The 16,397-nt window shown below is 38.8% G+C and overlaps 1 protein-coding gene across 21 annotated transcripts in view; it reads left to right on the top strand.

Annotated features, from left to right (window-relative positions):
* The window catches only part of LOC121284774 (R3H domain-containing protein 1-like), a 131,243-nt gene that overhangs the window by 111,634 nt on the left and 3,212 nt on the right, over positions 1 to 16,397 (top strand). For 14 of the 21 annotated variants that reach the window (XM_041200383.1, XM_041200381.1, XM_041200382.1 and 11 more), the window contains 4 exons: positions 748 to 892; positions 7,728 to 7,841; positions 9,608 to 9,702; positions 10,730 to 10,814. In XM_041200383.1, coding sequence (XP_041056317.1) covers positions 748 to 892; positions 7,728 to 7,841; positions 9,608 to 9,702; positions 10,730 to 10,814 — 439 coding nt within the window. Of the gene's footprint in view, positions 1 to 747; positions 893 to 7,727; positions 7,842 to 9,073; positions 9,173 to 9,607; positions 9,703 to 10,729; positions 10,815 to 16,397 lie in introns of those variants that run through there. The other 7 variants (XM_041200401.1, XM_041200391.1, XM_041200393.1 and 4 more) reach the window with 4 other exon arrangements.

The raw sequence follows: 16,397 nt of genomic DNA, 5'->3' as shown, positions 1-16,397 counted from the left end.
GGAGCTGGTTCCAAGTGAGCACGCACAGGATCTTCCACTCGTCAAAATAAAATTTGCAACGTGGAACATTCAGGACTTTCATGGACAACCCCAATGGTGATAGAGCTGAGTGCCACACCACCATTGTAACTCGGGAACTTAAGCACTTCAACATTGACATTGCCACCCTTGGTGAGACATGAAGTGCAGGAGAAGACGAACTGAAGGAACAAGGCAGTAAGTACAGCTTTTTCTGGAAGGGTGAAGATGTTTCTATGGGTGGGCTTTGCCATCAAAAATGAGCTTGTCTGACGCTTCAGCACCTCGCCCTGTGTGATAAGCAAGCGCCTCATGACTGCCCAGCTTACCTTAATGCAGAATCAGCATGCCACTGCCATCAGCACATATGCTGCTACACTTGAGGCAACAGATGAGGGCAAGGTGGGATTCTGCACCGACCTTGAGCAATCCTGAGCTTGAGTCCCAGGCAACAAAAAGTCCAACAGTCGTCCTCCTCCTCACGAAATATCTAGAACATGACCTTGTCATTTAATATATTGTGATTAGAGGTTGAATGCTTGCCCCAACAACTAACTGATTTGATTTTCAATTTATGCCCATTAATTTAGCCAGGATTTAATGTTTCTTCTATACATTGGACTTTAAACCACTTAGATTTTTGTAAATTAAGATTAAGTTCATGAAGTAAGAGAGCTAACTTTACTTTGGAGTTCATTTGATTGAATATTGATTTTTTTTTTAAAACAGAGCAGTCCACAGATAGGTAGTCCTGCTGTATCTCCAGCCCAATCTCCGGCACCACAACCAATGACGACTATAAAAAATGTCCGCACTGGATTAGGACCCCTTCCATTATTGGCACAGTTTCCTCGACCTATGGTCCCTGGACAAGGTACTTGTTTCAGATACATATCACTATGTACTTGACCATCTTTGATTTTAATTAATGTTCCTTTGCTGTTGTGACAAAAATATAGCCTTCATTCTGTGTCAACCACAGAAATTTCTGAGCTTGCAGATGACGGAGGTATACTAAAGCTGTATAGATGAGAGCAGGAGGTTACAAAGATTGACTGTGGCAGATGTTTGTGTTGTGATGAAGTCATCCTCTTTAGATCCAAGAAAGGTAAATCAAAATACTTAATGGCAAGAAACCAGGGATTGTCTAGGATAAAGGGATTTTGGCATCCAGGTAAACAAATCACTAAAAGTTAGTGCACAGGTGAAAAAATAATCAAAAGGCCTAATGGAATGTTGGACTTCATTTCAAAAGGGCTAGGATACAAAGAAGAGAAAGTTATGCTTAGAAGGTGCACTGTATTCAGCTTTGTTTACCTCAGGAAGGATAAATCAAGCATGCAGGGGCTTAAAGATTTAAATTATGAGGGCAGATTGCATTAATGTTTTTTGTGTTCCCTTGAATTTCAAATGTTAAGAGATGATCCATTTGAGGTTATTAAAATGCTTTGGGCATTTGATCAGTTATACAGAGAGAAACATTCCTCTGGTAGGGAATCATGACAAGGGAGAGCAATCTTAAAACTGGAACCTGGACAATCAGTCGTGAAATCATTAAGGCTTGAAATTTTAAAGACCAAAATCAACAGATTTTTCTTAGGTAAGGATCAAAGGTGGGTAAATGGAGTTGATAAAAAGCTCACCCATGATCTAATAAAGGCAGGAGAGGCTCAAGGTGCTGAATGGTCGACTCCTGTTCTTATGTTCGGTAGAATGTCATCTATTTTTGTTATGGCGGTGAGTTTAAAATTGGCTTCAGATAGAGTTGTAAAAATATATAACATCTTCATTCATTCATAGTCCCAGTGCGAGTTAACTGCCTTCCTTTTCATTGTTGCAGTATATTCAGAAATTAATTGGGTCATAAAGTATTTGATAGCTGACATTATTTCTTTGAAATGTTAATGCATGCAATTTTGTAGGTGGGAAAGGAAACAATTTTATTATTTGTAAAGAAAAACCCATCTGAGACACCTACAAAGGAAGATTAATATTCTTGAGCCAAAAGCGTTTTGCGTAAAGATAGTACCATGGCCACTTCTCTCAGTTTAGTGTTAAGAAATTGCTGCACAAGAGAGAGCTGACAGGCTCAGGGAAATAGCAATACAATGCAAGCTTCTTAAACTAATCAAACTGAGAGGATAAAACCCCTGGTCCGAATGGATAGCAAAGGCGCTATTACATATAAAATAATTGCTTGGCAGTACAGAACTGAGTATTGCTGAAAAAAGAGACATGCTGTCGAAGCTTTTGTCTTGCACTCATCAGGACAGATGCAAGAATAACAAATCTCAAAGGGAACACAATTTATACTGCATGAGAAAAGGGTGCTGATTGGTTGGCACTTGGGCTCTGATTGATAGAAGCATTGCAATGGAGAATGGACCAGGGAACAGTTAACAGCCATGCTTCTGTTTAAATTCTAACCAGGTAACTCAACCAATTGGTCAAGGCATTGCCATGGTGAATGAGCCAGGGAATGGCAGTCCCCAAGCTTTTGTTTAGTTGAAAAAGGCACAATGCGTGGACATGTTATTTTTATTTGCAAAGGACAGGGCCTTGTGTGTGAATATATGTGACTTTTAGCACAATCCGGATTATTTAGTAAGTGTTGTCCAATCGTGGAATCGCATCTAATGTTGGATACCATTTATGAGCTTTGCAAGCATGGCTGCTTGGATTCGGTATCTATTTTGCCTGTTGCAAACAGCTGAAGGAGCATGATGTTTGATACAATCCACCAGTCATTGGGACATATGGCCTACATACCTTCCATCATCACTGAGATTCATATTCATTTGTGTGGTAGGCAGAACATCTTTCTGATCTGATGGCAGCATCCCGTTGGTGGAGAGTACTGCTGCTGCATAGTAGCAAATCTTTGAGGCCCCTTGCCCTTGGTAATCTGAGGTAGACTGGGCACTTTACAGGCCTGAAAGTGGAGGTCTTGGGTCTATTCATGAGTTTGCACAATACACAGCAAATAATCATTTAGTCAGGGTAGTCATTATCCCACAGGATAGTTTTGATGCGTCCTATTTCAGCATCAAGCTTGCGCATTGAGTAAATGGACAAAGAGGTGTTGACGGTGGTGACAGGAATGTGGTTGACTTGTAACTATCTCTGAAATGGCCTAGCAAGTCACTCAGTTCAAGGGCAATTAGGGATGGGCAACAAATATTGGCCTTGCCAGTGACTCCCACATCCCATGAAAGAATAAATCAAATAAAAAAATCAAGAATCGACTTGCCTGGTGTGAATTTAAACAAAATTGTGTCAATTAATTGTTCCCTGGTGCATTCTCCATAACAACACCTCCATCAATCAGGGTCCACTTGCCAACTAATTAGCACACTGTTCTCATACAGTATAAATTGCTGTTCCCTTTGAGATTTGGTATCCTTGCATCTGTCCTGATAAGTGCAAAAAGAAAAACTTTGACAGTGTGTCTCTCCTTTCAGCAGTATTACATCTAAAAAATGTGTTAGAAAAGGGAATAGTGCCAGAAAATTAATGGTTTTTTCTATATTTAAAAAGGGAGATAGGTTATGGAACAATAGACCAGTTTGCTTAATATCGATGGTAGAAAAGATAATGGAATCTTTACTCAGATGTAATAGAACATCTAGAAATCAAAAATCTAATAAAGTGTAGTCGACACGAATTTCAAAAGGGAGGAGCTTGCTTGCCCAACCTTATTGAATTTTCTGAAGAACGGACCTCAAGAACAGACAATGTTAATGCAGGAGATATAACATAACATATTTGGATTTTCCAGAGGTCTTTGATAAGTTATCACATTAGTGGACTTGCATTTAATGTCAGAACATGTGGTGTTGGTCAGGAGCAGAAGAGATAGCTAGCTGCCTACACAAGGGAGCGTAGGTGTTAAAGGTGGCTACTCAGATGGCAAAAGGTAAATGGTGTCCAAAGGGTGGGATACTGAGACTACTGTCATTCACAATTTACATTAATGATTTAGCCAAAATTCAGTAGTACAGTTTCTAAATTTACAGACAACCCCAAATTGGGTGGTGTAGTTAAAACATGGGAACAATGCAACAAATATAAGATATTAATAAACTTGCAGAATGGATGTTTAATCGGCAAATTAATTTCAATATAGATAAATGATGTGATGCATTTTGATATTAAGAATGAGGAGAACACCTACTGCTTGGATAATAAAAGTCTAAATGGGATAGAGGAGAAAATTAAACTAGGGGTAGAGATACAAAAATCATGGAAATTAGCGATGCAGGTTATTAAGGCCATTAAAAAGCAAACCAAGGGCTAGGGTTCATTCTGAGAAGGACGGTATCGAAAAGCAGGGGAGATGTGTTAAAATTGTATAGTACCTTCGACCACACACACAATACTGTGCATGGTTTTGGTCTCATATTATAAAAAGGAGGTAAAGGCATTGGAGAAGATGCAAAAAAGATTCACAAGGTTGGCATCAGAACTCAGAGGTTATAAACTATCAGGAAAAACTGAAAAGGTGGGGCTCCTTTCTCTAGAAAATTAAGTTAAGAAGTGGCCTGTTAGAGGCCTTTAAGATTACAAAATAGTTTGATAGATGTACGTGGAGAAGATATTTCCATTTGTGAGGGAAACCAAAACTAGTGGTCACAACTATAACATAGTCACTAATAAATCCAGTAGGAATTCAGGAGAAACTTATTGATCTGAAAAATGGAAAAAATATCGAATACATTACCCAAAGGAATAGTTGAGGCAAATAGCAGGTGCAATTAATGGAAGCTAGATAAGCACGTGTGGGAGAAAAGAATGTAGGGTATGTTGGTAGAATTAGATAAAGAGGAGCAGGAGAAGACTTGTGTGAATCATAAATACCGATGTAAGCCAGTTGATCCAAAAGGCTTATTTCTGTGCTGTATCTTTGGTGCAACAATTTCAGGCAAACTATGTTGACTGAGACACCTTATAGATACATAATATATATATATATATCTGTAAAGGAAGAAAGCTTCAGAGGCTCTACAGACCTTCATGTAGGCCTTGCATTGGGCCTATTGATTCAACTTCTTATTCCAGCATCAATCTTTGTTGAATCAAACAGCTAATTTAGTTCAAAAACAGAATTACCTGGAAAAACTCAGCAGGTCTGGCAGCATCGGCGGAGAAGAAAAGAGTTGACGTTTCGAGTCCTCATGACCTTCGACAGAACTTGAGTTCGAGTCCAAGAAAGAGTTGAAATATAAGCTGGTTTAAGGTGTGTGGGGGGGGCGGAGAGAGAGAGAGAGGTGGAGGGGGTTGGTTTGGTTGTAGGGACAAACAAGCAGTGATAGAAGCAGATCATCAAAAGATGTCAACAACAATAGAACAAAAGAACACATAGGTGTTAAAGTTGGTGATATTATCTAAACGAATGTGCTAATTAAGAATGGATGGTAGGGCACTCAAGGTATAGCTCTAGTGGGGGTGGGGAGAGCATAAAATATTTTAAAATATTTAAAAATAATGGAAATAGGTGGGAAAAGAAAAATCTATATAATTTATTGGGGGAAAAAAAGGAAGGGGGGAAACAGAAAGGGGGTGGGGATGGGGGAGGGAGCTCAAGACCTAAAGTTGTTGAATTCAATATTCAGTGAAGCAGCATTTCACTTGCATTTCCCCCAACTTAGTCTACTGCATTCGTTGCTCCCAATGTGGTCTCCTCTACATTGGAGAGACCAAACGTAAACTGGGCGACCGCTTTGCAGAACATCTGCGGTCTGTCCGCAAGAATGACCCAAACCTCCCTGTCGCTTGCCATTTTAACACAGTGAAGCCCAACGCAAACTGGAGGAACAACACCTCATCTTCCGACTAGGCACTTTACAGCCTTCCGGACTGAATATTGAATATGCAATGTAGGATTGTGTAGATTGTCACATGAAAGAGTAAGAGAAATGTGCAAAATTGGGGGTGTTTGTAAAACCAACCCCCTCCACCTCTCTCTCTCCCCGCCGCGCCCCCCGCCACGCGCCCCCCCCCCCCCCCCCCCCCCCCCGCCGCCCCCCACCCCACACACCTTAAACCAGCTTATATTTCAACTCTTTCTTGGACTCGAACTCAAGTTCTGTCGAAGGGTCATGAGGACTCGAAACGTCAACTCTTCTTCTCCGCCGATGCTGCCAGACCTGCTGAGTTTTTCCAGGTAATTGTTTTTGTTTTGTATTTCCAGCATCCGCAGTTTTTTTGTTTTTATCTCTGAGCTAATTTAGTTGCTGGAACTCTGGCAATTTGATCACCCCTATCTGCAACATCCATAAACAGTCACATCAGATGTGCTGTTGTCGATCTAGAATACTCTTTAAAACCACCTACAAGAGAATATGGCACAAACTATGGAACCAGCCAGCTCTTATTTATAATTTATTTCTCAAATCAATATGGTATTGCATATTGAATATCTGAAAACTTTTTTTTCGGTACAAATCAGATGTAATAGTCCTTATACGTTTAAAAATAATGTTTATAAACAGGCCAAATGATGATTGGTCCTCTCACATGTTACAATTCTGAGCTCAGTATCTTAAGCCTTTACAAATCCAAAGAGTAATTACAAACACCCCCAATTTTGCACATTTCTCTTACTCTTTCATGTGACAATCTACACAATCCTACATTGCATAATTATATAGAAGTTAAAATGGAACTCCATATAAGATAAGTCTAACTGACATGCCTTTTTATCAGTAACTTTAGTTTTCCTCACTATCACTAATGAACTCTTTTTTTAGATCAGTACCACTTCCTCACTTTATCGTGGCCATAGTTTCATTCTTGTTACTTTTTTTATTCATTCACTAGTCGCTGGCCAGCATTTGTTGCCCATCCCTAACTGCCTTTGAGAAAGTGGCAGTGAGCCACCACCTTGAACCCTTGCAGTCCATATATACCCACAGTGCTGTTCGGAAGTGAGTTTCAGGTTTTTGACCCAGCGACAATGAAGGAACAGCAATAACATTCCAAGTCAGGATGGTGTGTGGCTTGGAAGGGGAACTTTCAGGTGGTGGTGGTCCCCATGCATTTGTTGCCCTTGTCCTTCTAGGTGATAGAGGCTGCAGATTTGGAAGTTGCTGTTGGAAGTTTGGCAAGTGCTGCAGTACAGGTTGCTATTCCACCAAGTGAAAATTTTAATTCTCAGTCAACTGATTCAGTACCAGTCAATCTCCTGCTTCCACATAAACTCCAATTAAAAAGGATGACATATACCCAATGTTTTCATTTCATTGCAGAACTAATTATTTTTCCTGTATTTCTTATCAACTTATTGAAGTTCCCTGAAATATATGAATCAGTATGCAATGGCATGCATTTTAATTAGGTTTACTGAGACTTCTATACTGACCAGTTTTAAGGTCAGCAGTGACTCACCTAAACAATCCTTTAAGTTAGGTTAAATGTCCTGCTTGACAGGCAAAGGCTGAAATTTACTACTGCTACATTATAAAGAGAAATCGGTAGCTGTATAACATCACCTGACTTCAGGAATAGTCTGATTAAGTCTTAAACCACTAGTACAAGCATTCTTGCAACTGAGCAGCAAGGCATCAGCTGAAGGGCCATCACCCAAATCTATTTTAAGGATTATTTTTAGTATTTTCATTGAAAAGCTGCCCTATTATAGCCCATCTCACTACCAAGAAGAGTAATCCCTGTAAAAATGAGCATTATCCCATCTTCTGTACCTTTTCCAGATGCTGCCCATCACCATCCTAGTTCCAGGACCTCAACAAGCATCATCCTAGATTCCTTTGAGCAGGGAAGTGGCCATGGATATGACTGGAGTGGCTTCACCTCACCACCAAGAGGCAGGCTATTTTTTTTTTATAATTTCATACATTTTTAATAGGCACCACAACTCCATGGAATCATTGCCTAGAACAGTTTCCCTGCAGAGATCTCTACTAGTGATGCACACACACGTACAAGAGGTTTTATTTTATAGCATTCCCTTCCCTATCCCAGATACGAGCCTGTGGAAAGCTAAGAACATCCTTGAGTTACAAATATTAGGGGCCTAGAGAGAAACTTCCATTGTTTTGCTATTTCCCGATCTGTCTCATGCAGCAATCTCTGAGGCTCTCTACCCATCTGATCAAGCCACGCCTTGAGTATTATGTTTGTTATTGGTGAACAAAACAAAGAAATATCCAAATCCTAGAGGCAGTGCAAAGAAAGTGAATAAGGCTGATCCCAGTATGAGAAGGCAGAGTCATATGGATAGCCTATTAAAAACTCAGACTCGTGAATTCTGAAAAATCTTTAGGATGGAAGATCGATATCTATTTATATCACCATCTCGCATGCTCTGTCTTCCACTCCAACCCTCCACCTCCTTGCCATACTTTTTCTTTTTTTCTCTTTATCACCTCAAAAATGTTCAGGGGCTGTAAACTGTCACGGGACATCATTATTTTTATGTAATATGATATAGCCATGTCTATCTATCACTTTGTCTGTGTGTGTTTAGCTCTTTAATTTATTCTCTCCTTTTCCCCCCCACCCCTTGCACCTTGTGCTATCTCGTGTCTTTCCCTCCTGGGTCGCTGTCTTCTCATGCATCTGTCTTTTTTACATCATCTTTCTTCTTTGTCATGTCATTTTGACTGCTTCCAGTAGCAAACACTTCACTACTACAGTACTCCAAGTTAATTTGAGGATGTAAAGGCTCTAAAAACCAAGAAAAGTCTACATTTCTTTAGTGCACTAATTGTCTACAGAGCTTAGAACAATATATTGCATTTCAAGTGATTTCTTTTGTACTCATTTTTTTAAGTTTCCCTCACCTTCTATGTTGCAGGTGCTGGCTCATGCTGGGCTACTAGTTAATTTTGAGTTACAAATTTAATACAATAGGTAACAAAAAAATGATAATTGTAAAATACAAGGATAATGTAAATATTACATTTGTAAGCACATCCCCAAAATGACAACCGTTGTTTGGGAGGGGGAGAAGAAATGGGCTTAACTTGCTCACTGATCATTGCAGAACCAGATCGTATTACTCTCCTAAAATTATGTTGCTCTTTTACATTTAAAGATGTCAAGCATGGCAATGTGACTTGGACTACAGGATGCAATGAAGTATGATGTAAACTACCCCAAATTTGTCATAGGTTTAATTGATGCACAACTAGCTGTAAGTTTTTTATTTGAAGAAGTGTATTAATTTTTGCTACTCATTTGGTCATGCCATGACATTAAGGAAAGTTTTAGGAAGAAGAACCCCTCTCACATCACTTGACCTGTAGTCTCTCTTACCCAGCCTGTCTCCTGCTCACACCAATTATTTATTCTCTGGTATATGGTACTTGGAAACAGTCAGTGGTCCTATTTATTATTAGTGATTGATGGCCTAATTGCTTTAAAAGTAGTTGTTATTAACACTTGGAAGCACATCCAATAACTAACGAGAACTTTAGCCTCATTGATTTGAATTGATTTGACTTGGTATTTTGTCATAGATGCCTTGAGTTTTCTTTAAATATGCATGAGTAAAGCACTGATTTATGTAGATTGTAAATTGAAATTTTATACCAGAGTGAGTATTTTACAAACTTATTTCCTTCTAAAGGAGATGGGCGTTATCCTTTGCTTGGCCAGCCTTTGCAATACAATGCTCCAATCCGTCCTCTTCTACATGGGCCGCATATAGTCTCAACACAACAGGTTGGTTTGAGTATCACCAAAGCTATTATGTCCTGAACCAAATTGCTTTTCAAAAATTGTTGGGATTTCTATTAACATTTTTGGGAAAAGTCATATCTGACATCATTTGGAAGTGAAGTTTCTACTTTGTGTTCAATCAACAAACCTGATAAAAACACAGCTCAAAATTTTGCTGCTTCTCTGAGTTGAGTTTTTTGGCTCAAGTTTCCACTCAAATTTATTTGCATTTCACTTAACACAATCTTCTATGAACCAGTCCAATTGGGCAGCAATTTTAAATAGAAAAAAATTACATTTTAATATTTCTTGACACATTTAATAGCGATAACCTGGTACCATTTTATTAATAGCTAAAAATGGGTTTATCACAAAAAATAAGTACATTTGATAGTGTCTCATACACCACCTGTGAGTGATCTGGTTTTAAATAACTAAAAATGGCTTCAAAAATGCTAAAAATGACTTTTAACAGAGATTCAGAACCCATTTACCAGATCCATTGCTCTACAACAGTCAGTTTTTTAGAATCCTTTTTAAGCTTAGAAGCATTTAAAACTATTAGTGCCCTTTCTCCTAAAATAAAAGCTTAATTTAAAGAGCCTTCTTAGAGGCCCACAACTCGCCATGGTGGTTAATTTGATTTGGGAACCTGAGCAGTTTTCTAGGCAGGACCAGTTTCCAGGATGATTTTCTTTTTAAATCAGCACATAAGATTGCAGAAACTCAGTTTGTGCAGAGCTTAATTGCACTTGAAATTCTTCAATATTTTAAAGAAAGATCTTTTATTGATCTTTTGTGCTGGTTAGGCTGATTGTGGGCATATCTAATGGAAACTCTACCCTATGTAACTATTCTATGATGTTTTGTTATCCAGTTGTTTTGGTTACGTTTGGTATTTGCTTTGCTCAGCACGTACTCTCTTTGATAATACACTATTGTACCTTTTTGTTTTGAAAGAACTATTTAGATATTTTTGGTTTAGTGTTGTGTTGAAATTTTAGGTTTGGTGTCTGTCTTGAAATTTTAGGGTCAGAATTTAAGTAGGCATGGAGGAAGAGGAAAGAAACAGACAAGGAAAGCAGCATCAACAGACCTTGGCGCAGGAGAACCTGGTACGTAAATAAATGATAAATGCAAAATCTCTACATGGAGTCAAAATGTGCTGTATTCCACGTTCATTTTACATAGTGTTGGATAGTATCTACAGCACAGAAAGAGGCCATTGACTCAACAGGTCCATGCCAGTGTTTATACTCCACATGAACCCCCTCCCACCCTTCTTCATCTAACCCCATCAACATATCCTTAGATCCTTTTTCTCTCTCGTATTTATCTATCTTCCCTTTCAGTGCATGTGTGCTAGGCGCCTCAACTACTACTTGTATTAGAAAGTTCCGCATGCTAACCACTCTCTTGCTGAAGAAGTTTCTCCTGAATTCCTGATTGGATTTATCAGCGACTAGACCTCAAGTTCTAGACTCCACTGCAAGTACAACATCTCTACATCTACCCTATTAAACCCCTTCATAATCTTCAAGACATCTTTCAGATCATCCATCAAGTCTTTTCTTTTCTAAAGAAAAAGTCCCAAGCCTGATCAATCTTTCCTAATTGGTATGACCTCTCAATCCTTGTATCATTCTAGCATATCTTTTTGTGCCTTCTCCGGTGCCTCAGTCTCCTTTTTTATGATATGGAAACCAGAACTGTTCACAGTACTCCTAAGTGTGGACTAACCTGGGTTCTATGCAAGTTCTCATAACTTCTCTGCTTTTCAGTTCTATCCCTTTAGAAATGAAGGCCAGTGCTTTTCTTTGCATATGGCATTATTGACCTGTGTTGCTATTTTTAATAATCCCTCTATTCTTCTACCCCATTTAGATATTTATTTTCCAAGGAATTTTGTGGCCTCCTTATTCGCCCTTTCAAAATGTACCACCTCAAACTTATCTATATTGAAGTTCATTTGCCAATAACATGCTCATTCTGCAAATTTATTAAATGTTGTCCCAAATGTTGTCACAATCCTACTCTGTATTAAGTACATCCCCATAATTTGGTGTCATGCATACATTTTAAAATTGTGCTTCTGATTCCCAGTTCCAAATCATTTTATTAAATTGGTGAACTATACTGCTCCAAGCAATGATCCTTGTGGAATACTTCTTCCCACCTTTTTCTTTTTTGTAGTCAGCTTGGTATCTATTCTAATTCTTGTCCTCTGACTCCACGTGTTCTGACCTTTAGTCATGAGTCAACTATGTGCTACCTTACTGAAAGCCTTTTGGAAATTCAAGTATATAATATCTCCTGCATTAACCTTATCTACCCTTTCTGTTCTTCAAAGGATACAATAAGGTTCATTAAGCATGACTTTCCCATTTGGAATCAATGCTGAGTACTCTTTTCAGTTTCTGGAAGTTTTTCTATTACATCTTTTGAGTAAAGATGTCGCCCCCTCCATGATGTCAAGCTAATTGGTCTATATTTTGCAAGGATCTGCTGCAATGACATTATGAATGAAGTTGTACCTCCCAAGTTCCATCAACAACTGATGAAATAAATTTTAATATATAGTATTGTGACCTATTTATTCACCAACGGAAGTCCTAACTCTCAGGTGAAGCCAGTCTCAAACCAAAAACAAGTTAACATCATACATAAGCATAAAATTATCTTATTGTTCTAGTGCTTAGATACTGGCAACTTTCCAATACTTTATGCAAGTGTTCAATCTTTACTCACAAACCTCAGTCCTGTACGTGAGTAGACTGTTCAACTACAGCAAGTATCACAGTGGATTTAATTTTGTTGTCCTCCCTAGTCCAAGAGCACTGAAGGCAATTGCCATAACTGTTACTCAGTTATAAAAATCAGTGCTGAGAAGGAATGCTATTCAACCTATGTAGCTCTTCCCGTTTTGCTTTACCCCATTTCCTTTCCCCTTAGCTATCTACAAGTGTCACAGAGGTGAGAGATAAAACTGACATTAAAAACAAAGTGTTGGAAAAACTCAGTTGGTCTGGCAGCATTTGTGGAGAGAGAAAAACAGTTAATGTTTTGGTCCAATATGACTTCTTTGGAACTGAAGAAGGGGAGTCATGTTTGACTCTAAATGTTAACTCTCCTGCCAGACCAGTTGAGTTTTTCCAGCACTTTGTTTTTATTTCAGATCTCCAGCATCCACAGTATTTAGTTTTTATTTCAGAGATAAGCTAACTGAGCACAGACCCAAAATCAAGGCTAGGACTCTCTCGACAATGGTTTTATATCACTATGCAGTGCTTTTTACCAGTGTACAATGCATTTATCCCCTAAATGCCTTGTGTCTAAATATTGCTTTTAAAGAAAGCATAGTAATATTTCAGAACTCTGCATTATGGCCTTTCTGAGCCAAGTGCTTATTATTTCAATCAAAATCCAAATGCTTTGCAAAGCAAAGGGAGAAAGAAAATGCAAGAGTATTTGGAGGTGTATAAGTAAGTCTTGGTATCAGAGATAACGTGTCAGAGTTCTGGTTAGCACTTGTGGGCTAACAAGTGACTCACATTGCAAGCAAAAAGGGAGACCACAATTTCAGATTGTTTTCCCTAATTTAAGGTAATATAGAAGCAGTTGCTCATCCCCTAGATTACAGATTGTCATCCTAATCATTGTTGTTACTTCCATTTAAATTCCTCCTTTAAGAGATCAAGTGACATTCCACTCACTATAGATAGAGCCATTACAAATTTGAATCTTGCTTTCAGTAATCTTATGGGTTGAGTGACAGAGGATATTTCTATAAATAATACAACCCAGTTTTGACCTATAAAATAGTATAATCTGGGAAATGTAACAGTGTGTTCCTGTTGTCATAAAAACTAGTTAAGTAAACTTGTTTGACACTCCAGGTGCAATGCACCAATTTTTCCACTGGCAGACCAGATGAGCACTTTGCTGAGTCTCACTCAGTGATTCCTTCATTTAGCAGAATGCATATGATTAAATAAAAGTAGTAATTTCAGACCCTTTTTATATTTCTTCTACAAGGCTATCTATAATGACCCAAATCAACAGCATATCCCATCATGTTTTGAATAATGGACAGAATATTCATCTTTGTTTTATTTCCTTTGTATCTGCTATAGCTGGGGAAAACTAACCTGTATTTTAATTCCCAGATCAGGGAAAGATCTATCTTGCCCATCAAGTCTGTCCCACACAGTCATGAAGCCTGACTAGAGAACCCTTACCTGCTGATAGTAACGTCATTCCCCGGGAAAGGCAAAAGAAAAGATTAAAATCAAAGATCATTTTCCAGTTTAAAGAAAGCGGAATAAAACATTTCTGACCAACCCCCATAGGCAATCAAAGCTAGTTTAATTCAGATTTATTACCAGCAAGTTTATTGCATTCTTATTTTTCATATTCTGCATGATGACGTATTTCTTAATTTTGTGAATACTGCGCTAAAGAAGGGTCTGTGAAATATACACAGGTGGTTTGATCCCAGAGTTGGAAAGAAAACTCTCTCTTAATCTGGAAGTTTTTTTTTGAGTTGGTCGAGAAAATGAAACTCCTGTTTTTAGCTACATTTGCTTATTTCATTCCTCCAGGTAAGGTTGCATGTTGTTCTGAATAATAAGACTTCTCGTCTTTTAAGTTACTTTTTATATCTCTTCATATGCGCTATTTTTAGAAAGAGAAATAGTGTTTCCTAACTTAGTTTGTTGCTTTATGTCCATAGACTGGATTTTTAAAAAAAATAGTTTCAGTAGAAGTAAAATCTGTTTGATTGAGCAAGACTTCATAAAAGTTGTTGCTTGATATCGTCCCACTGAGTTGAAGGAATTATAATGAGAACTTTGCACAGAACTCAAATTAGGAAGTTAGAGGTGAACTGGTGAAGACCAGAGAAATTGCAACAGCTTAAATGCAACACATTTCAGGGCAAACAAGACCATGCTGAATAGCATTGGGGATATTCCACTTGGAAACTACCAGTTTCTCTCTGATGAGCCTTTTTGTGTTTTTTTTTAAGAAGTTTGTTTTTATAACTTAATGGAGGGAAAATCCTGTTTATCCATATCTACTTTGCAGGCAGTAACCACAAACAACTATGACCAGCAAGACGTTTTGCAGTTTCACTGCCCAGACTAAGTAATTTAGAATAAAATCCCTGGGCATTGAATGTTTCAAACACTATTTTTTCCTATTTTACAAGGTTGTGCAAAATTCCTCTCTCAAACTGTTACTCAAAGCACATTTTTAAAAATAAGTCAAAGTTGTGCAAAAAGTTAAGTAGAACGTTGCCTGCTGCACCTCTCAGTAAAGTGACTTGTGCAAATCTTGTATCAAAAACTCCCTTGTCTAGTTTTTATTTCCCTTCCTCACTTTCCAAAGAGTAAAGTTTGGGGGTACTGTTGCCTTGGAGCGAAGGCAGGGCACAAACCCTGAACATCGAGAGTTTAGTGTAACCATTGACAAAATAGCAGCTGTACTCGAGCCCCGGTGGGGTGTCTTTGAGAATATGCCTAGTAAGTTGTAGGTGGAAGGCGGTGTGTGTGTGCGCGTGCCTGCACGTCAGTCACCTGGCTAGTGATACTAGGAACTTGCTAAAGGTGACCCAAGCTTTGCTGCTAACTTTCTCGAAACAAAATAGATCTTCTACGATTTGCATCAACTTCAGCCTTTGGAACTTACTTTCCAGAAAGCGGTGGAGGCAGGGTCATTGAATATTTTTAAGGCAGAAATACATAGATCCTTAACTAACAAGGAGTGAAAGATTATCGGGGTAGATGGAATGGGAGTTGAGGCCGCAATCAGATCAGCAATGATATTGATTGGCGAAGCAGACTTGAGGGACCAAATGGCCTACTCCTAGTTCATATGTTCTACTTAAATATTTCTTAATCTATCACTTTTTTTCTGCTGATATATCTGACAGGTTGCATCAAGGAAATCACATTTTGGTAAACTGGCAGTTCACAATAAATGTTAAACCGGTTCTAATACTTAGAACACGAAGCTGGACAACATTTTAACATTCTTAAGAACTAGCAACATTGGAAATATTTTCCATTGTTCTACAGATACTACAATATGATTCCTTAGTGTCATTACCTGGAATTGTCAGTTGGGCTTCTTAGCTTTGAAAAACTGAACTATCAATACCTTTTTTGAAACTCCAAAAATTGAATCTGATAAACCAAATAATTAAGGATTAATTTCCACTGGAAAGTTTTCTCTCAATCGGAATCGGGGTGGGGTGGAGTGCACGGGAGAAGGATACAGCTGGGGAGGGGTGGAAGGAGTGCTGGATGTGGTGTTGGCTGGCAGCATAGCAGCTGGGGGAGCAGGGTAGGAGTAGGCTTGGAACCCAATTGGGGGAGGTGGTTCAGAAACTTGTGGGGGGGCACGGAGAGAAGAGAAGAATGGGGAGCAGCAACGTAAAGCAGCCTTAACTAGTTGCGAGAGATACCACTTTCCGTCCTGTAATTCTGCAAGCCTGAGTTTGTTCCACAACATGGAAGGGCTTCTTCCCACTCCCTTCCACAACCCCTTGTGGATGCACTGGGGCTCATGCAAGTCTCCAAACTGGCTGAAGCCCTACCGGCATGTCGAGCGGCAGAAGGAAGGGCTTCTTACCCAGGTGGATGCACTGGTGGATGATGGAAGACCTTGCCAAATGACCAAAACCAGGTCATGCTCAC

Source organism: Carcharodon carcharias, chromosome 12 (genome assembly GCF_017639515.1).
Source record: "Carcharodon carcharias isolate sCarCar2 chromosome 12, sCarCar2.pri, whole genome shotgun sequence".
NCBI lineage: Eukaryota > Metazoa > Chordata > Chondrichthyes > Lamniformes > Lamnidae > Carcharodon > Carcharodon carcharias.
Note: the sequence above shows the minus strand (reverse complement) of the source record. Positions and strands in the feature narration are given on the sequence as shown.